The sequence below is a fragment of the Mycteria americana genome, chromosome 1 (genome assembly GCF_035582795.1).
Source record: "Mycteria americana isolate JAX WOST 10 ecotype Jacksonville Zoo and Gardens chromosome 1, USCA_MyAme_1.0, whole genome shotgun sequence".
Lineage (NCBI taxonomy): Eukaryota > Metazoa > Chordata > Aves > Ciconiiformes > Ciconiidae > Mycteria > Mycteria americana.
In genome coordinates, this window is record NC_134365.1 from 76,680,437 (window position 1) to 76,702,447 (window position 22,011).

Sequence of the window (22,011 nt, forward strand, 5' to 3'; positions counted from 1 at the left end):
GACAACTGAAAATGCAATCCACACAGAGCTAATCCTGCTATCAGTGCACATTTTGCTATTCAGTCAAACTGGAAGCAGCTCTGGCGTTAATCAGTCACATCTTGCATTGAAGGAGAGCTGGTATATGCTTAATAAAAGTCTGCATAAAATATTGCAGTTATGCCAATTACCGTAAATTTTCAGCCCTATTTTTTCACTACTTTCATTGACTTGCATAACTAATCAGTTGCTAATGAAGCTAAGCTAACCCTCCTTCAGAAAATAATTTTTAAAATATTTCACAAGGCGAAACAACTGTAATGACTTACCAGAAAAGTCACACACATGACTTCCTACATCACAGCTTCCCCCAGACTAAACCACCTTCTTTTCTTTTAGGATATATGGCATATTTGGATCTACCTTGCCTGAGTTATCTGACACAGTAGCAGTCATCCAAGCAGTAATTCAATACTCACTTCTACTGTTCTAAAGACTTTCTAAAATGTGTTTTCTTAGGGAATTTCCTCGTTATAGCATAGAAACTGAAAATAAAAAAACCCCAAAGTTTCCAAACAGAATAAGGGCCTGATACACCAAGCTAACTCCATGCACCGAGAGGTCAGCAGAAGAAGAAAAGTATGCAAAAAAATATAAGTCCTTTAAAAGCTAACCTAGTGAGTGGGTAAAGTGGCCCCAGCTTGCGTGGTATTAGGTGCTTTGTAGATGAGTCCCCCAGAAACTAGCCTTTTAATGGGCACATGTCTGGGAGTAACTGAGAGGTAAGCAGTGGGTACAAGGCTGGAGCACGTCTCCATCTGTGAGAGGCAAATGAAGGATTTCCCCCATCGCTTGCTACCCCTGTCCCCCTTACAACAGCCACCTAGTTTCTGTAACTGTCGAAGGGGTGGAAATGTGCCAGAGCAGTTACAAGAAAGCTACCAAAGGACTAATGTTTCGCACTGGAAGTTTGCAAAGAAAATTATCAGATCTGTTTGGGCCTGGTAGAAAGGAGGAAAAACTTGGGTCTCGAAAATTCCCTCTGTAAAATATAATGGCAAGCTCCCAGCTCTGAAAGGCAACACCTGGTGACAGAAAATGAGCAGCAGGCAGGTTCCAAAGGAGGCCATTAAGTTAGGAGTAAATCTGACAGTTTCCCACACAGCCCTTGTAGCTCACAGCTTGTCAAATACAGCCCCACAGGGAACAAACCAGGAGAGAGGTCTGCGGAGTGGGATGTTAACAGCGATCTCTGCGATGATCTGCGAACTTTTCAGACCAGCAAAACTGCTTCCAAATTCTTATGCGCCCACAACAGTGTAAAATTGAATCAAAAACTCTATAGTACTGAGGATGACTTATAAGGCTTAAGATCATTCTGCTGCTCTCAGCTGTAAGGGCTCACGATGGCTTTGCAGATCACAATCTGAGAACCCCAGGTCCTCGCTCTGGAGAGCATGACATGCACTTATTTCCCAGGCATGAGGGCATGAGAAATTAAGATGATGCTGAACTGATGTTATTCTAAGAAATTAAGCCAAAACCCTAAAGCAATAAGTCACCTTTTTTTCTTTCCAAAGAGGGAAAGGAATACCAGGTTAATGTTTGATCCACAACACTTCTTTTCCCTAGCTGAAAAGCCATGCAGAGGTGCCCCAGGGGGCTACTCATGTTTGCTGCTTTTCTCTGCAACAGGCTTGGGGAAAAGGGGAGCTTTTCACATACTCTTCTGATCACTGCATGGAGCAGGGAAAGACCATGACTTTTGGGACTTCTGACCAGGAGCTGGGAATGCAGTCCTTCCCCTCCCCACTTTTGATTGCCAAAAGGGGCTGCAAGCAACCACACTCATCCTGGATAGCATCCCAAGAGCTGGGTAACCACAAAGTTAATGAGAGAAAATACACGAGAAAACAGGCATTCCCGTCTGCGATGCTGAGAGGGCTCTTTCACCAATTAATTCACAGGGGAGAGTGGCCAAACATTCCCAGCCAGATATAAAACCACACAAGTTCATCATGTGGCCTTCCCAGATGCAGATCTGAATTTTCCACAGTGGGCACTTAACCAAGCCACAGTCAAGTGAATGAAGAACTGAGTTTTGATTTCATGGTGCAACTCTCAGATCTGCAGCAAAGAGCTCTCCTATATATTCTTCCTCTTACCAATATGCACAATTCCTACTGAAACCTACCCAGAAAAGACCAACCAGACTATCCAATCCAATTCCAATCACAGATTGGATGCCACTCTCATGTTGAGGGGGGATACAGATTTAAAGAAACCTGATGTATATCCCAGAGACATTCTCTGCTGACCTCTTGAAAAAAATGTTGCCTAGAATATTTTAAAAAAACTTTAAAAAAAAAATTTTTACTCTAGTGTAAACTATGACTTATCAGCTTTGTAAATCTGCACACAACAGGTGGACTTAGCAAAGATGCCCCAGCATAGGTCATCAGAGGCTCAGATGAATGTGGCAACATTTCAGATTCCAGACCATATAATTTGGTAACACTTTCTAGTTACACATAAAAGCTAACAGTCCCAAACACTGTTTAAAATATTTTTTTTCTGAACTTAATCCATTATGATTTATGCCAGTAGCAAAGAAATCATGTGTCTTCTGGAAACTTTCTGCCTTCTCAGTCTTACACATTCAGTATTTCCACTTACATTGTCACCTTCACTCCTCAGTTTCCAGAACGGCTGGATATAAAACCAGGATCCCTCATTCCCTGCAGCATCCAGAGACACCCGCATAGCATTCTTCTCTAGCAGAGCCGGCAATCTCTTATTGACTGTGAGGTACTTGTTACTTTTTATGTGCAGTAGCTGTGAACAAATAATAATTTTAAAAATTAGTACAGCTGTTGCTTTTTCTCCCTTCAGTCAAAAGAGGAGGCGCACGTTTTCACACTGTAGTGATTTTTCATAACATACATAAAGACAAAATAAAACTAGAAGAGAGTTATCAAAGCATACTGCAGTTTAGGAAAACAGACGCTGTATCTCAGATTGAGAGAAATGTGTCAGCGATCAATTTTGCAGCATATACTACACAGGTAGGGCAAGGGTCCATAACAGTGTTACCTTCAGGAATGTAATCCATTACAGGAAAGTTGTACTGCACTTAAGAACATAACTTCTGTCTCATTTATATGTCATGAAGTACAAATTACTTCAGTGATTTAAAAGGAGCTGCACAGCACCTCTATAATACGATTTTGAAATAAATCTTGAAAATAAAAGATACATATTTACATTCAGATTCTAAACTGCAGCAGCAAAATGTACACATAAAATTTATATTGTGATGTATTATTTAAACATGAATATGCAGCACTTCTGGTAGGCTTTAAAACAGACAGAAAAACACAATATTGTAAACTTCACCAAGTTCTGTTTACTTGACCCTTGACAATCCAGATTACAGTGGTTAGTTTCATTTTCACTGTAACCTTGAAATGAAACAACTGTTTCCTTTCCAGCTCTGAGAGAAGGCAGATGGATTTCAATAGGTTTACCTGTATGACATTGCTATATTTTACAATTTCGCCCAACAGCTTTCTGTTCTCGCTTTCGTTCTGCTTTTGTTCCAGTTCTGCTGCATGCTGCAAGAGAATGATTATTTCTTTAAACTCTACAAAATCAGTACCTGTATTCAGCTACTGGAACAGACAGTGTAAAAAGGAAATGGCATCACATTTAAAACACTTCCTCCAACCTGCAAGCATTACTGCACTGAAAATATTAGCACCCGAATCCTGCTGCAGCATAATTTTCTGAACTATAATCACCCAGACCCTGTGTAATGATTCTGGTTTTTTATTACCCAGAATAGAAACTCAGTCACAATTTATGGATCACACCTGAGATGCATGCTATTTCAAAAATTTTCAAGCATGAAAAGTAATGCCAGGTGCTTTATTTCATCCTGAAAGAGGAAAAAGAAGGGCCTATGATTAGCTTCTCCCTCTCACCATTCCTTTTACTTGTTGGGTTTTTAATTGCATACAAATACATTGACTTTATATACAACAAAGCAAAACTAGTAGGTCACACATTGCAAAATCAAGGCTAAGCACAATAGTCTGGGCCAAACACAGCCACAGAACAAACTCTCAGCTCCTAGCTCTAATTGCTGTGTAGCTAGCTCTAGCCACACACCGTGTACCTTCCCTGCTGTTTTTAACTGGAAGCACTGGCAGCCTCTCCACTGCACATGAAACTATTAATGAGGTTTGATATGACCTTGTTTTCACTTAGTCTTATGCGTTCAATTATAACATCAGGCCAGCTCTTTTTCAGACAGAGGAGATGCACCATCCACACGGTATTTGATGCAAAATAGAATCTGCCCAATGGTTCAGAGAAGAATCACCTAGGCTGAAAGCAAAGACAACTGCAATTCTGAGGAATTTCCAGACTAAAGCGTTGAAAACATCTCTTTGTCCACCCCTCTGCCTAACTCCTGGAAAGGACTTCTAAAATGATAGCACAATTTAAACCAGGGCCCACTCCTGATTTTAACAATTCCATTTTTACTTTATAAAACTTCTGAAAGCAATATTTTGCTTACAGCAAAGGCACAATCCGCAGCCCAAAGTAAGATAAAAACCAGGGCATGGGCAATAAATGCCAGTCAGGAGGTAGGAGAGCTAAGGAGAATATAAAGCTGCTACGGTGGCATAATAATACCCATCACAGTGGTTCCCAAGGCACTTGTTATTATTCTTTCTCGTTCTGTTATATAATTCTACAGCCTGCGGATTCAGATAAGATTACAAATACAGATGTCTCTTACTTGAAGTTTCTTCAGCAGTGCTGCTTCTGTATGGTTTCCTTGTTTGGCTTGCTTGGCTTTCCAGTACTGCTTCTGGGCTGAATATCGGTTCATAGGACATACCTTGAAAAGGCAGTCTGTGGAAGATTGAAAGAAATACTCATAAGTAATGTTGAAAGACATTTCCTTCATTTGTAAGTAAGCTTTGGTTGGTTTTCTTTTCCCAGAAACGCCTAGATACCAGCGTTTAAACATAGTCACCAAACAGCTTGATGGCAATGATACCATAAACAGAACGGCAGAACATCTGAGTTGAACCTAAAGCCTTCGATGCCCCACACATGCCCACTCTGAGCAACCTCTCTGCAACCTCTGTAAGAGTCCCAGGCTGTGAGCCTGCCATATGCAAAACTGCCTGCTGCTTTATTAGCACTCTTTGCTGCAGCACAACATTACAGATGCACTGTTTGAAGGCATGTGAAACCTTGAAAAAAACAGTCCTGCTTTCTGTATGCCATACATCTGGCTGCCCTGCTCCTTCTGGCACTGCTGAAACAAAGGATTACACGGGCATTCAGCTGCAAGCCGCCAAGGAGGTTAACGCGGTGTTTGGGTCTACGTGCGCCTTCACTAAGATTGATTAAAAAAAACCTAACAGTAAAAACAACAGTGACACAAACTGAACACCACCACCGTCCAACAGACCAGGCGAAAAACAGGTAAGAAGGGAGGGAAGGCCACCCAAGAGGAATCGCCCAAGCGGGGTGGCTGTGCAAATGACAACCGAGGAGGAGGTACACCCTGAGGAGACTGCAGCCAAGGGGCAGCCACGGAGTAAGAAACGAGGAGCAGCAAAGGAAAGGGAGTTGCAACGCACTGACCCCCATCCCCTCCCCACCGCTTCCCCACGAGGACCATATGCAGTGTGCAGTGAGGGAGGGGGCTGGGGACCAGGACGGGGGAGAGATGTGTCCGGAGGGAAGCCAAGGGGTGTTTCCCTAAGTGCTTGTTCAATTGTTCATCTTTATTTCCCAATACCAGAATCAATAATTGGAAGTTAATGTTAATTAGCAATAAATTAAGTTTTGTGAAATTCCCTGACCCAAGATTTTTGGGGGTTTTTTGGGCCAGTGACAGTCCTATAGACTGGAAATAGAGGCCCACGATTCATCCAAATCTGACTACTTTCAGAGTGATAAACGACACCTACTCTGGCATGGTCCCAATCATCAACTGCTCTAAAAGCTAGGCTTGAAAGACATTTTACTTAGCAAATGTTGGTAATTGTCCTTTCACACCCCATGTGTATCAACTGGCAAGAGGAAGGGACAGGAAAATATTAATTAGCAATCAGAGTTTTGCTGTGAGACTAATAAGAACATACAGGACTGCATCTGTATTATAGTGTGAAACTCTTCCCCAACATGGGTTGCAATTTATAATGTAAAAGGAAGGTCTGTCCCAAACTATTAGCCCTCCATATTTAACTGTCACAGATGGCCAAGCACTCTCCGAGGACTAAGCCACCCCCAGAGGAGAACCACCTCTGAAGAATTTCCTCCCTGCTCCATGTCAGGGTCTCAGGAAGGTAGAGACGGGAGGGAAGCAACTATTCCTACCAGACTCCCAGCCACCCAACTGCAGCACAAGCTAGAGCCAGGTAATAGCGGCAATGTATCCTACTTAGAAGAGGCTTTGTCCCAGGGCTGGATTAAGAATAAAAAAGTTCCTCTTCTGATCCCACCAGCACATCTTGCAGGTGCTGACACCCCAGTTTGGCCAGAATCAGGAACGTCACTTCTCTGCTGGTCATCAGGCAACTTTCTCATAAAGAAGAGACTCTGCAACACCACTGGAAAGCCACATTGCACAGAGTATGGCACAGACAGTGCTCCTCACAAAATACAGAAAAGAAAGAGAAAAAGAGGAGAACAAACACACTAGCTCCTTGTGAGCAACGCGAAGTGCTTATTTACCACCCCACTCAACACAGTTAATGGCATACACATCACATAGCAAAGAATAATTTGAAAACAGTCCTCTCTACCCTCAGCTCTCCTGCTGCCTTCTCTGAAGAGAGTCCCTTTCCGACAGCACTGTACAGTCAACCCTACCTCTGTTATCAAAGGTGCTGCAACATGAAACAGCAACCGCAATACCAACACTAAGTACACGTTCCAGTTACGCACTGGATCAATGTGTAGGTGACCCTGTTGAATTTACCAACCTTGCATGTCATTTTTAAGTACAGTGTAATCTCGTCATTCACCCATTACTGTCACAAAAACATCAGCAGGGGAAGCTATAGGGAACTACCCCAAAGTCATGGTCTGGGTTTTTAACTACGGAGTCAGGTCTGCAGCAGACAGTTTCTATTCTACGGTGCTGTCCTACTCACTATCTAATTCCCAGACCAAGTTTAACATCTGCAGTTGCTAACTACCTAGGACTTGTTTCAGCTCTCCAATCCACAACAGCACATGTGGGAAGTCCTGCCTATCATACATGTGATGAGAAAAGTTTCCTAACTGTTCCACCCTTACGAGTGGAAATTCAAGTGTCAAACTCACCACCTCTCTGTAGAAAATGCTAGATACCAAGGCAGATCCTAGTCTCATTTTCAACACTGTCAATCAAATGGAACTACTCTTTCACACAGGGAGGAAGAGGAGGAGATTTAGCTCCTCTGAGATACATCCTCCAACATACCATTCTCCGCACAGCCTGTGAGGAGTTACTGAAACCATGTTACAGTAGGAACACCTCTTGTAACGCAGCAGGAGAGAGAAAGGAAATCTAGCGTGTAGACTGGCCTTGCCTTTCCTAAGTAAAAATGAACTTTCATTACTTAAAATAGAACAGGGCAGCACTCTCAACTACAATCAGGCCCAGCTAAGCACAGCTATCTGATGTTAGTGCTGCCAACACCACTAGAGTAAGACCATGCCACACATTCCTCCCACCACCCGTGCCCCCAGGGCTAGCAGTTTGCCACAGTGCTGGCTCTCAAGCCACGAACTAAGCTGCAATGCCTTTAGTTCTGCAATATGCCATTTGGCCTCTCATATATTGGCCATCATTATACCAAGCTTTTCATTGCATTGCCCCTTCCCTTCATAGCAATTGATCCTCCTCTACTATTCATAGAGGCAAAGCTTGTTCATACAAAAACACTGCCGGTGGTAGAACTTTCTTTGGCACTGACACAAAGTCCTCACTGATTTGCTCCCTAATCACAGCCCTGAGTTGCTGTTCCTAGGAGAAAGTGTCACAAATCTTTATCAAAGCAAACCCAGCTACCTTGCAAAGGTGTTTACTTTCATTTCAAAGGGGAACATTTACAATGAGAACTACATCATACAACCTAGAGTACGTAACTCCCAGGGAACTTTTACAATATCCTGGACACCAAGAAGGAAAAAAACCCCACATTTACAAAATGCTGTGTACTGTTAAATCATACTGTATGTTGTAGGAATTTTACTTTGAGGGTCAGGATTTCAGCTCATAAGACAAAAAATCCACTATTATTTTCTGTAACAATCTATAATTAGCATGCCTTCTCAGAAGACTTCACGAAACACTTATTTCTCTGAAGTAACAATACCTTCTTTTTCTAGGACCAGTCTTCATTTCTCAGTTGCTCCCCACATATCCTGCTACACGAGTAAATGCACTGCTTCCCATCCTCATGCAGAGTCTCAAAGCACAGCGCTACCACACTGCAGAGAAATGCAAGATGAACACGGATGTGCAGCCACTACTGTGTGGGTCTGCCTCCCAAAGGTGGGTGAATTTTTCCTAATGATAGTTCTCAAAGAAAAGGAAATGTAGAGCAGACACTAGATAACCTCATCTATAGCCACCACAGCTCCATCCATAGCCATGCTGCACAACACAGCTCTCCTGACTTCCAGTCTAGTGCTTTAGAAGTTGAACTACCAAGAACTTTTTTAAAATCAGTATTATTTCAATTGTATTTTCCTCAATTTACAGACTAAAAAAAAATTATGTTCCTTGTTTCCAGACAAGCTTTTTCCTATTTTTTTTTTAAGATTCCAGATACATTAAAAATAAGTCATCTCATTATTTTTTTCTGTTTTTTTCTTCTTACTTTTATTAGAGTAACAATAGGATACTATATAAATTCAAGCTTTGTGGTCCTAAACATTGGGGGGGGGGGGGGGGGGAGCAGTGCCAGCCCTAGAGAAGCTATAGTTTAAATAAACAGGAAAAAAGAGAAACTGAGGCATAAGATTATAAAGCAACTTTCCAGCACACACAGTAGATCAAAAGCTCAGCCCTCCTGGACGTCAGTCTAGCAACCCACTCCTGAGACAGACGGTCTCTTCTAACTTCTCCAGACATTCTCAGATAGTCCTAGTTCCTAACTCATTATTTTACAGAGTTTTACATAAATGCTTCTCTTCCTGAGGACACTAATTAAGTAGGCACTATCAAAGGTAAACAAATAGCTTTAAAGCAAATAGCTTAAAAGTATCAGCCAGCTTCACTTACTAAACTTTCATGCGTTCCACTTCTGCAGTTTCATCAGTTTTCTCATACCCACAAAATCTTCCAGGCAAAATTTCAATTACTTGTGCATGAAGTGAAGATGGAGAAAATGAGAAACATTGCCCACCCCAGCCCACACACATTTTTAAAACAATAAAAATCACTTCAAGTTTTCTTTATAAAATGGAAAAAAAGGGGAAACTCTTCCTGGCCACACTCTAGGCTTAGCCTCCTACACTACACCTTGGCTTATTAGAAAGTAAGAAAATATGACAAATTATGAGTGCTGAGACACATATTAATTACTTATTTTATGGGGGAAAAAAATGACATGCATTAATCAGGACAACCAAAAGATGGAAAGCGGCAACTCCCAGAGAGCGGGGCACGATCCACAGGGGATGCACTCAGCACCCAGCTGACCGTCTGCCTGAGCCTGCAAATGTGCACAAAATGCCAGTCTTCAAAAGGCAGTAGTGGGTGGAACAACCACACACAGCACATCCTCTCAGCAAAAAGCAACTACGCTCAGGAAGTCTGAAAAGGAAAATAACTCATATTGTGCCTTTTAAATGTTTCTTGATATTGGATAAAGATGGCTTAGAACAATATTTGTCAGATGCTTTCTCTCCCCCCCACCCACCCCCCCCTTTTTTTTTTAAGTGTTAGAAATTCAACTCTTGCCCGTCATGGAAGATTTCCGTGATTTGCAGAACTAGAGAAATTATCACATGGCTTTACTTAAACCAGCAGGCTGACAAATGGGTAAGTGGAAGTGATAGGGCTATTAAATCACAGTGTGTACAAATCTATGTGTTTTGGAAAAAATACAGAAAAGTAAAAAAGAGCCGAAGTGAGAATGGAAAGGGAGGAATGCAAGGGAGCAAGGAGTGGGGCAATGAAGAGTCCTAAGGAGGACAACAGAAAAAGTGATCAGGAGTCTGAGAAGAAAATGAAAGCAATTATGGAACTGAGAGAAACAAGAAGAAAACACAAGGACAAACCAAAACGATGTAGAGGAAGGCAAGTAAAAAGGAAAATGGCAGACAGGAGAGGAAAGGGTAGGAGGAGGAAAGGAAAGAGAGCAGAGGAACGTAATGGAAGGGAGAGAAAAGAACAATGTCAGAAAAAGCTTAGAACAGACTAAAAATTGAGAGAAAGGCAAGAGGAAGATATCTAGGAACTCAAACATCACTGTCATTGAAGATGCCTCAAGACAAAGGAGTATAAAATGTAGGGAAGTTTAAATCAGTTTAAGAACTTAAGTGATTTTACATTTAAAACAGAGGAGAGACTTGTTCTCCTTTTTGAGAGTTGCTAAATTTGACCAACAAGCAGGTCTTATCTGTGCTATTTTACCCCTTGGAAGCTGAAAGTGTTTCCCACTGTAGATAACAGCATCAAGCTGAAGTGGGTTTAAGGTCACAGTCTAAGGAAACTTGCAGTTCTGTTGCTCATGATGTGACTTTTCTTCAGAGGTACCGGACCTCTGGCACACACTGTTCTTCCTAACCTCTGTGAACCTGGCCCTGCAGCAGGGTAAGCATTTCCAGCACAACACTAAGTGCTTTAGCTCTCACTAGCTTCAGTTAGAATTAGGACAAGAAGCACCTGGCTTGATCAGTCCCTTAAATTCAACTGCAAAATAGCAAACGCCTTTTTTTTTTTTTTTTTTTTTCTTTTTTTCAACAGACTTCAGGAAACACGTGTGGGACCAAATTCTGCCCTCCTTTGCACTGATGCAAATCTGGATACGCACATTGATGAACACAGAGCTACTCCAGGTTCATTCCAGTGTGACTGAAGGGGAAATCTGGACCACAGCTTCTTTGTACGGACACAGAATGAAAAGCAACCACAGCTTTCTTTAGCTTAACCATACTCCATTTTGTAGGATGTTCTGAAACAACTAGAATAGCTACCACCCACTCAAAAAAAAGAAAGTAAACACGTAACAAAAATGAAACTGCTATTTTGAGACACTTCTTTACGTCGGCTTTCAGTTCAGGCCAACAGCTCTATACCTAAATTTGATCTCTGAGTGAACTCTGTAGGAGGGATACAAGTAGTTAGAAAACACAATCTTTTCTTTTTTTCTCTGTTGGGGAAAGGGCTGATAAAATATTACCAAAAAAGAACAAACATAGTCCTCTGGTGTTAATTTTCAGAGACAGTCCTTGGAATCTAAACATCTTGTTAGAAACATGCCTTTCTCATACTACTTTTACTCTTAGGTCGTGCTCTAACCTCAAATCAACGCCAGTTCAGCTATCAGTGATAAAAACATTGTAAACCATACAGACAGCAGTTCCTATTACTGAAGAGGCCCTACTCTTCCTGCTGTTAGATGCTATTTTTAGTTGCTTGTGTCTAATCATTCAATTAATCATTCATGTCTAAGTCTTCTTTTTATGTCAAGAACCTACTTAAAGCAGTTTTTGTTTGTTTTTATTAACTTCACCATTTTAATTGAATGCTATTTCCCAGAAGATTCTTGGGGGGAAAAAATACGGTTTTTGCTTACATTTCTTGGTTATAAGAACAACATCTACCAACTCTTTTGCCTCAGTGCTCTTGAGCAGAGCCCAGAAATTCAACAAAGCATGGCAGAGGTGTGCTTTTGGTTGCTCTCGTAATACAGACACCTCTGTAATACCAGACACTAAACCCGAATTAGACAGCAAGTTTCTGCTCTGTTCTCAGCAAAACCCCTGCTATTCCCACAGTTAGAATTTGACTTGTAAGATGAAGGAGAAAACAACCAAACGATGGCTTTATCTTTGCTGCAGCCATTCTCCTGAATGCCACTTGATTACACATACCTGAAGCAGCATGAAAATGCTACTAGATGCGGCCCCTAACAATATAGCCGTGATGTTAGAGCATGGCAGGTTTCATGGTGGGCATCAATTAAGGTGACAAAACCCACTTTTTCACTAATTTAGCTTCTCCTACAGATGTTGCAGTTCATCCAAATTTGCACGCTACCGCAATGTTAGCAATAGCTAAGCAAGCCACTTCAAAATTAAGTCAGATACAGGTGCACCCTAAACCAGCAAGGAGTGACAGGAAGAGAGGCTGCTGGAGCCCAAGGGAGCTAAGAGGCAGCAGTGAGGAGGAGGAGGAAAGTAGCTAGTAACAACTTTTGGGGCAGGGAGGGAAAGGGAGAAGAGGGGATCCCCAAGAAGCAGAGGATCTGAGTTAGATGAAAGGAAAGGTTAGATGCTGTGGGGAAGTGGGAGCAGAGGCAACTAGAGATAAAGGGATGTGTTATGCAAGCAACAGACAGAGGTTGCAATAGGGAACAGAGCCAAAACTGTCTACAACTAATAGAAAACATTCCCCTGCAGAAGCTGGGATGTAACTCAGAAGTACAGTCCTTGCATTCCCCCAGCAGCAGCAAACAGCTGTGTGTCTTGTCTGTGCCTCATCCCCTTCTGACATCTGATCTACGTACACATGTACTACTGCCACCACTGATGGCATGCCATTAGCACTGAGAGTTCAATAACCTTGCACCTGGATCAAAGTTCCCAGACCTTCTTGATGCTGTTGAAATCACTTTGTCTTTTTTTTTCTTTTTTTTCCTTTTTTTTTGAAAAACTGAACACAGAACACTATAACTTTTTCCTTCTTTGCCTTTTCAGGTTAGGAAAGAACGTCACAAAACATCACAGAACTGCAATAAAAGAACTCTACTGTACTGAAGTTATAAAATCAAGCCCTCAAATGTTAGACAATGAAAAAATTAAGGTTGTCTTTTTAACCTCGTGTTCAGCTCCTTAGTTGTAGGGATTTGGATGTATTCTGCAATTATACCACCACATGCAAATCTCTTCCAGTGACACCTCTCTCATCTAGAAACCTGGATATGTTCTACTTTGGGAACACATCAGGGTGGTGAAGTCACAGAAATACTGTCCAAAGAATCCCCAACTGAAATTTTGTGCAACCTGAAGCTGTGAATTAAACATGTATTTGTAGGCAGCGAGAGGGTGAAATCACAGTTAGGTAGCCTGAAAGCCACACTGGAAAAACTAGATGCTATCCCTAGCTCTGCTATAAAGTTATTCCATGACATCACACAAGTGACTGAAATTTATTACTATTAGTTTCTAAGTATACATCCTCACTTTCTCAACTTCCAAGATCTGCCAATGTGCTGAATGCTCACAGCTGGAACTGGAACCAACTCCTGATGTTTCCTGAATATATAATGGCAAAAAAATCTTGAATACTCTGGGAAAGCAGAACTTCAGTCTTTCAATGTTTTAAATGCAACTTTTTTGCAATAATAGCATACACATACTACAGTATAATAAACACTGGAAATAAAATAATAAGGTTAAGAATGTCAGTGCAACCCCTTGAGATAGATACAAGCAGCCATGAAACACGTTTCCCTTGCTCTAAACCAGGCAAGCCATAACTGTCTTTACCTCATAACAGGTGTGAATCCAAGCCCATTTAAGCCAAAAAAGGTCTGGATCAGGCTAGTAAGGCTCTACTTTGGCTCTCTACTAGAGCCAATCTTAAATCAAGTATAGACAAGACTGAGAGGTTTTATTTCCTTCCCTGCATATAAACACACAGAACTTCTAATATCGCAGGAGTATTTTTTAGCATTCAAGAAGTAGAAACTGCATGTTGTCAGTGCATTGTGATTTTTTCCAATAAGCAAAACAGCAGAATTATCCAAATCTACAAGGTCATGTCTAAGGAAGTTGAGAAAAATCAGATACAGTTTTAAGCAAAAGCAAAACAAAAAGCTGACAAAATATTTGGGGGTAGTCCCTAAAATGTTGTCTTATCTTTTAAAAAAATAAACAAACCAGCAGCTCAAGTAGTTTTGAACCTCACGAGCTTGTTTCCCATTTACAGTAAGACCAGGGCTGGAGCAAAGAGTTGGTCACACAGCGGGGGATCAGCACTTGGTGTACAGAAGAGAGCAACCAACTCTTGGACTACAAGAAAATTAGTCCCTTTCCCCATGTTTTCCACCTACCCCTCGTGCCTTTGCTGATTTGGTATTTAGTTCTCAAAATCTGTCATTCACATTCCAGTTTGAAACTTCGGCAATGTGTTCACAAACCATGAAGGCATCTGGGAAGTTACATGTCTGGTAAGGCAAACTGCCCAAGGAGTTAGAACATGCATCCATCGGTCATTAAAAAAAATTATCCCCAGTTACTGACCTCTGAACTTCTTTGGAGGATTAGCAAGGTCACCTGCCTCTGGCTGAACCACACAGCGGTCATCCACTAACCTAGAAAAACAAAAGTTATTACACTTACTAAAATATGCATTTGACATCAGTGTATATAAATGCAGAGACATACCTGTCACACCATAGATACAGAAGCTTACACATTTCTCCAATTTAATTAAAAAAATACCTTAGAAAGCCTATTATTCAGTTACTAAGCATAACCAAGAAAAGAAAAGTCTACATTTTCCTTCAAGAAAGAGGATTTCTTCTAGTGCACTAAACTATGGCCTATATTTCAGATCCCACTTCATTTAAATCTGGTTAAAGTCCCTTTTGTTACACCCTGTACAATGATGTTACATGTAAAATTCTTGTTTTCTTTCATTAGAGCCCATTAACCCTGAATCAGAAACATTTTGGTTTTCTGCAGCTGTCAGATTTTCACAGCCGTTACCCTAGAGCATAATCCAAAATTCATCAAAATCAATAGAGAGACTCTGAGCCACTTATACGAGCCCTGGAAAAAGACCTCAAAGAAGAATGTTGGGAAGGCACACTTGTATCTGATACAAGAAAGGACATTTAAAGCACTGCGGGTTAGCACTGCCCTACGCTTGCAAGCTGTCCCACGCTTGCAGATTCCTGCATCCCCACTAAGGACTTTTAAGTGGATGCACAGTAAGCAGCCTTCACGTGGGTACAAGAGTATATGTGGATCTGCTTACACGATCGGGATGTGCAGGGGGGTTTCTCCAGTGACTTGCTGTTTCATAACACTGTTTTATCTAGAATTTGAATCTGGAATCTGATAAAGAGCCTTGGATTTTAGTTTCTAAACATTCTGCTATTCTTCTTCACCATTTCCAATCTTTTTCCTCCGAGGAGGCATGTGGAATTAAGATTCAGCTCCAATCAAAACTCACAGGACCATATTTTCCTTTGCTAAAATGAATATGCACTTATTTAATCCACAGCAGAAAATCTAAATAACAAATCAAATGTATTTCTCACAATATTTTAGAAGTTAAATAAACAATAAAATTCAAAAATATAAACTGTTAATCTTATCACAGACCTTCCTAAACATAAATTCAGCTTCCTTTCAGGAAGCATCCTGTAAATAATCTGCCTGTTTCAAACAATTATTCAGGAAAATCATGTTTAAGGACACACTACTGCCCTGCCACTTCACAGCAACAGTCTTAACAGCATTTTCTATGGGAAATTGCCAGAAAAAGCACAATTTGGGTTCAGCCAAATTACACAATGGGTGCGTTCAGTTTTCACTCAAGTTGGTGAAGGCTCTGCATCTAGCCACGAGCACAGCAAGACCGATCCCCCAGCATGCCCATGAATTTTCTACCTCTAGCAAGCTGACAGCTGACAAGCTGCCCACTGTGGTTGCAGCTCCCAGAAACAGAAGCGAAAACAATAAAGAATTTTGGAAGTCAGCAGCTTGGATTTCATAACATACTTGGATGCAAACGTGAGGTGTCAGTGAGGAAGGAGAATTGAAGTAACAGTTCCAGGAGCAGGCAGGGGACCTTCCATGGCCTCATGGAGTTGTGTTTTTCACAGTCTAGGTTAGGCCAGGCTTAACAAGAACAAAATGAGGTTTGGAAAGCAGGACTTAGGAAGAGTCAGTCCTGCAAGATGCCCTCTGTCTATGATCTAATGGGCCAAAGCTTCCTATAAACAGCACCTAAAACCTAGAGTCACAGAAGAAACAGGGCTGGAAAGGACTACCTTAACAGAAGCTTTGCCAAAGGATTTTAACACCAAGAAGTACTTCCCCCTCAACAAAATCCCTCAAAGGGTTTCTGAATGAACCCATAAGGTTTGACCCTTAAGCACTGTCAGGATGGAGGACAGTACGTTGGAAGCTGGGCATAATTCACACAGAACATCTTGTGTTCCTTGGTGACAACTTGTGCACCCTCGTGACAACTATAACTGCGGATGAAATGCTAAACTTTCATCATGGCGCCACATCACCATAACAAAAGCCATATAGAAAACAAGGTGTTGGTGCTGAGAAAAACAAGCAAGATCCTGCACACTCTCTGAGCCAGTTAGCTGCTGTGTTCAAACACGTTAGACTTCCAAGGCTCAGAAAATAGACATTAAACAATTAATATCAATCACTTTCACTTAAGCATTCTCTAAAGGCACAAAGATAAGCACCATAAATGAGTTCTGCAGTCATGAGGAACTAAAGACATCAGAGAAGACAAAGGAGAAAAGAACTGCTGCTACTCCCATCCTATAGACACGAAATGACAGGACAAAAACATTAATTGACATGTGGCAGGACAGTGGCACGACAGACCAGAAACACCACGTCCTGAGCCCTTGCTCAGTGCCTCAGCTTCTGACACCTTTGTTTCTTACAAAGTATTTTACAACACAGGACAAAAATCTGACTAAAGTATTGCTTTGTCTATATAGCAGCCTTCCAACAATTTAATCCCCAAAATTTCCATATAATGACATTCATCCTGTATTCCAGCAGTATGTCCTTTGAAGAGTTCAGTAGCTACTTGTTTACTGTGGAGATGCTTGTTACGGTACCGTAGTGAGAGCCGAGTTGCATATTGCACATGATGCAAGACTTCAGCCTGTTCTGTAGACTGGAACAGAAGAGGCTCTTCAAACACAGACCACTTCCTCTGATACACAATTCAGAATATTCAAATCCCACTTTTTATACTGAGCCAAAAGGCAGCTGTTGGTTTGTTACTGAAGCATGCTAGGTGGCTGCATTAAACGACCAGTAATTCATGACCTTTGTAACCTGCAAACAATCCATTTGAGATGTGTGAAACCCAACAACAGGCTTGACTACAGAAGGTCCTGGGCACCTGCAGCTTCTGTCAGGCCACGGCACAGCACGTTTTAAGATCGCTCGCTTGCTGGTTTGCATAGGAGGCCGAACTGCACCAAACAAGACTTTTCTGATAAAGGCGGGATTTACTATATTATATCATCAAATCTGCTAGCTATTTAAATACTGATCTAAATTATTATGCCAATATTCAAGCCACTGTATCATCAAAGCAGCTTTGGCAAACTTCAAAGGGTTAATTCTTCAGCTGGACTGCAGACAATACTGCTTTGTGCCCTCTGTTGTCATTCAGTACCTGGCAGATACATCATGACTGCGTATCAGTTTTTCATATGCTGGCAGCATATGAATGACAAAGGAGTTCCCTGCACACGTATGATATGATTTTTATTTGTGCAAGTTCTTCCCTGAACACAACAAATATCCGGTTTATGCACAATGCCTCCAAGTAATTGTTGCACTGCTGTAGTAATTAAGTTGTACAGTAGTTCACTGGTGCCTAAGATAAATCATCAGAAAAGTCAAAATAATAATTATGGCCCTGGACTTTACGCATACTCCTTTGTATTCAGTAATTGCAGAATTAGGGTCTGAAAGTAACAACGTTCATGGGATTGCTTGTCTTAGGTGCCCAGCAATTCTCCCACTGAAGCCACTGAAAGTTTTTCTACTTGCTGCAGGGGAAGCATGGGCCGTTCCTCACCATGCCGCTGCATGCAGCCAACCTCACAGACTAGCAGGTATTTAAGCCATTAAGACCTCACGCTACAGTGCACAAAGCCACATTAAACAAGAACTGAAACCATCTAAAGCAATGCCTCGGAGTTAAGGTGTGCTTCTCAGCAGAGGCAGGGGAAAAAAGTAAAGGCAGCTTTCAACTCTCCGTTAGCATTAGCCAGGACACCGTATCACCTGAAGTGGTCAAAGCACAAACCTGTACAGAGTCCTGCACCTATCTTCCTCTCCCTTCATTTTCCCCCATCATTTGGTGGGGTTAAATCTGTCCTTTCTCACCACATGCAAAGCCAAACATGTGTATAAGCATTCAATTTAGTAGTATCTTGCAACAATGAATTCCATGTATAAGGTAGCACCTGTGTAAACGTATTTACAAGCAGTTTCAAATATAGTGCCTCTCATTTTTGTTGTTTCAGCAACAAAAGGAGAGGATCAACTTCTCCCAATACTATTCATCATTTGTATTCAGAACTTGCCTAATACAAACAACTTCAAACTTCCCATACACCTTCTAATATCGCCCCGCTCCCTGGGCACTGGGCAGAAGCAGGGAAACAATAATTTGCAGTAATTCCCACTAAATCTTTCTACCATGTAGAGCAGCAGCCTTTGCAGGGACTTTCACTGACAGAAAAAGCAGAATGAGTCTGCGAAGAACCAGCGGGGACTCACTGTGTATTTGGGGAAACAGGAGGAAGGATGGGAGGAGCAGGACTAGGCGGTAGCAGTATAACTGATAAGGCAGGTATGTTGGCAGAAAAGACTAATGGTACCTGGGTTTACAGGTATGAATCATATATGCTGGATGAGTCTTCATGTCCTACAAGCTCCTCTGATTACCTAACACAGGCTAAAGGTAAATACACCAAAGGTTTCTAGGAACTTGCAGATGTAGCGCAAGGGTCAAGGAATAGTTGTACAACAATAATCCTAGAAAAACTGTTCACAGTGATGAGTTATTTTAAATTTACTACTGAGATACAGTTGTCTTCTGGAAGAACAAAAACCAATGTAAGGAAAAAAATAGAAAAGTAATGATGATGGATTTAATTAATTTAGAGCATAACGTAAGATGCTTTCTAGATTGTCCAAGAAAGCAGCCACATAATATTCATTTATCCTAGCTTTGTGCATTCGATTTTAAAAAATGTCATTCTGAAGTCTATTTTTGTTTCTTCCTACCAACAGAGACTTCCACTTTTTGTAGCCAATATTATTGAGCAAAACAATACCTAAACAAACACGCAAGACAAAACACACAAGCACGCAGACTCCCTCATACACGCTATGCATATATGCATGTGTGTGCATAACTTTTTTAAAAATGCAAGACCCAGCTACTGATGTCTAACTATTACAATACACGGAAATGAGCAGAACTCAGCTTGGTACTCTTTGCACATACATATTTTACTCCTCAAAAAGCTGAATAAACTAAGCTAGAGGCAATGTCTTCAATCTAAGACACTCTCAGTTGCTCAGCTTTTACTTTCAGTTGCTCAGCTTTTACTTTCTTAATGGTATCATCATTTCACTGATTCTCTGAGCAGCACAAGGCCTGACAGCAGCAGGAAGAGGGGGCAATGTTGACAACAGACAGCAGCAAGAGGAGCTGTACATTTCAATTGCCAGTGGAGCCAAGCAATATCTTTGTTCAACATCAGTTCACAAATCATGCTGAGGTTACATCCCAAAGCCACATAACCTCAACACCCCCTTTGTGAACAAAGGACCAGCCCTCAAAGCCTCCCTTCCTTTGCTCCTCAGGCGACCCTTCACATACGCAACCTCCTTATCAGAAACACTCCTCCAGAGCACCTTCCACCCAACGTGCTTCTTCCCTTCCTAACTGCAGCTCTCACCTACAAAGCCTCTCCCGCGCTCCACACACCCCATCACACAGTAACGGCTCAGGAAGAGAGGTGTTACTCATAGCACTAAGAAGCCAACCAATAACAAACAATAGGTTACTAAGATTTTGCTTCCCTGGAAATCAAGCATCAAATACCTAAGCGCCAAAACAATCAGGTCCACCCAGTTCTTCTCCAAGTCCACCCACTTTTCATTTCATTGAGCCTCTTATCAGGCATCTAGGTCAGCCCACTTCTTGCCTGCTTCAAGCCGTCTCCTGCCAAAAATCTACAGTCATCATACCTCACCCTTCCCAAAATGGGAGTTCATACTCCTTTTTGACTACCAGTCCTGATTCAAATGATTTAAAGTCCTATGATTTAGCTCCACTGTATGAAATTTGTCCTTTTTCCTGCCTCTTCCCTTTCCAAAGCTGAATTTTTCATCATCGTCTTTTCACATCTGTGATCTTTCAGGGTCTCCTACATTAACCCCAGCTTGCACAGAAAATAAAAAAGATCTTCCTTGCACTTATAGCAGGGCTATTAAGCCTCTGTACCATTTAGGAAGATTCCACATTAAAAATCCCTTTTGATAAATGGGAGGATCGCAGTACGCAATATTTAACAAGAACTGCACTACATGCCCATAAGGTGCAGCAGCACAGAGGGAGACTAGAAAGTCTGACTCGTGCCTGCCTCAAACTTTAGCAATTTTATCCTTTCCTTTCTGAACAAATTTTAATTGCTACAAACACAAAGCTTAACACAGGTTGAAAGAAGCTATTAAATGAATACCCCTACTCTGGGAAAACAAACTTCTATGCATCTAAAATATTCCAAACTTCTCAAAGTGTCTTAAACAGCAGACAAATTTCACCATAAACCATCCTCAGTGTAAAACAAGAATGTGGGTGCATTTTATCTCAGATACATAGATCAGGTACACTCAGCCATTCTCAGCAGGGTGAAAAATGCTTCCACAGGTCACTTAGAATTCTATTATCAAATGCCATGGAGACAGAAGGGCAGAAAGCAAGATACCAAGCACACACTGGGAAACAAAACAACAGCATGCAGGTAGGTAGCTCCACATTTGCACTAACAGTTGCACTGATAATCAGCCCTAAAGGTTTTTTCCTTATCTGATAGGGCATTCATATATTCTTGTAACCGCACCTGCAGGCTTGCATGTCGGAGGGGGAGAAAAGACAAAAAAAGAGCAGAAGTTTTGCCTGTTCAATTAAGTAATCCAGCTATAAAACCTGAATGTCACTTTGTCATTCTTTTGTATTGTATTATATCCAGTCATGCTTTTAGCTTGTAAAAGCTCCAGAAACCTGTTCAAGTAGAATTTGTTTATCCATTTTATAGTTATAGTTACATGTAAAACACTGTGCGAATTAGAATAAATTATAAGAATAGAGTTAAAATAAATGATTACAACAGAATAAAGTGTTATTTGGAGATTGTAGTGGAGGGGAGAAAACATGAGTCTTACATTTTAGTCTCAATTTTGCAATTTTCTTGGCCTGCTTAATAGGCAAGTCATTTATGCACAGGGAAAATGGTACTGAACTTAGCTTGTGCATACTAATTTTTGCCGAGTAAATAAACATTCACACAGTATTTCAAGATCCTCACATCAATACAACACACATTAAGTCACTTTTCAGTGGTGCCAAGCATACCTATTTTCTACTGTCAAAAGGGGACTCGGGAATTGGCAATGGGAGGAGGTGTGCCAGCCCACCCCACCCTGCTCATTCCCCAGTCAAACTCCTGCTACACTTCTCCGAAATGCTAGTGCTCTGCTCCCAGGCTTGTTTTGGCTTCAGTCTGTCTCAGTACCTTTGAAAAACAAATTATATTCCCATAAAACCAAGGAAACGGCTGATTTCTTCCTTTTTTTTTTTTTTTGAAAGTATGAAAAGTAAAACTCTATCATACAAGGTTGTTGTGGTAGCCTAAAGGCATTCGATAGAAGAAAATCTTGCAGAGGAAAACATACTCTTTTGGATGAAATTTGTAGTGAGACATTCTTTTAAAGCTAAGGAATGGGAAGGATAAAATGAATATTAGGAGAGCT

At 41.2% G+C, this 22,011-nt stretch overlaps 1 protein-coding gene across 3 annotated transcripts in view; it reads right to left on the reverse strand.

Annotated features, from left to right (window-relative positions):
* Positions 1-22,011, reverse strand: part of ITPR2 (inositol 1,4,5-trisphosphate receptor type 2) — a 269,451-nt gene that overhangs the window by 220,791 nt on the left and 26,649 nt on the right. For 2 of the 3 annotated variants that reach the window (XM_075506765.1, XM_075506756.1), the window contains exons 2-5: positions 14,476-14,546; positions 4,787-4,902; positions 3,507-3,593; positions 2,656-2,814 (exon numbers count right to left, since the gene is read on the reverse strand). In XM_075506765.1, the coding sequence (XP_075362880.1) occupies positions 2,656-2,814; positions 3,507-3,593; positions 4,787-4,902; positions 14,476-14,546 (433 nt within the window). The remainder of the gene's footprint in view (positions 1-2,655; positions 2,815-3,506; positions 3,594-4,786; positions 4,903-14,475; positions 14,547-22,011) is intronic. The other variant, XM_075506773.1, reaches the window with a different exon arrangement.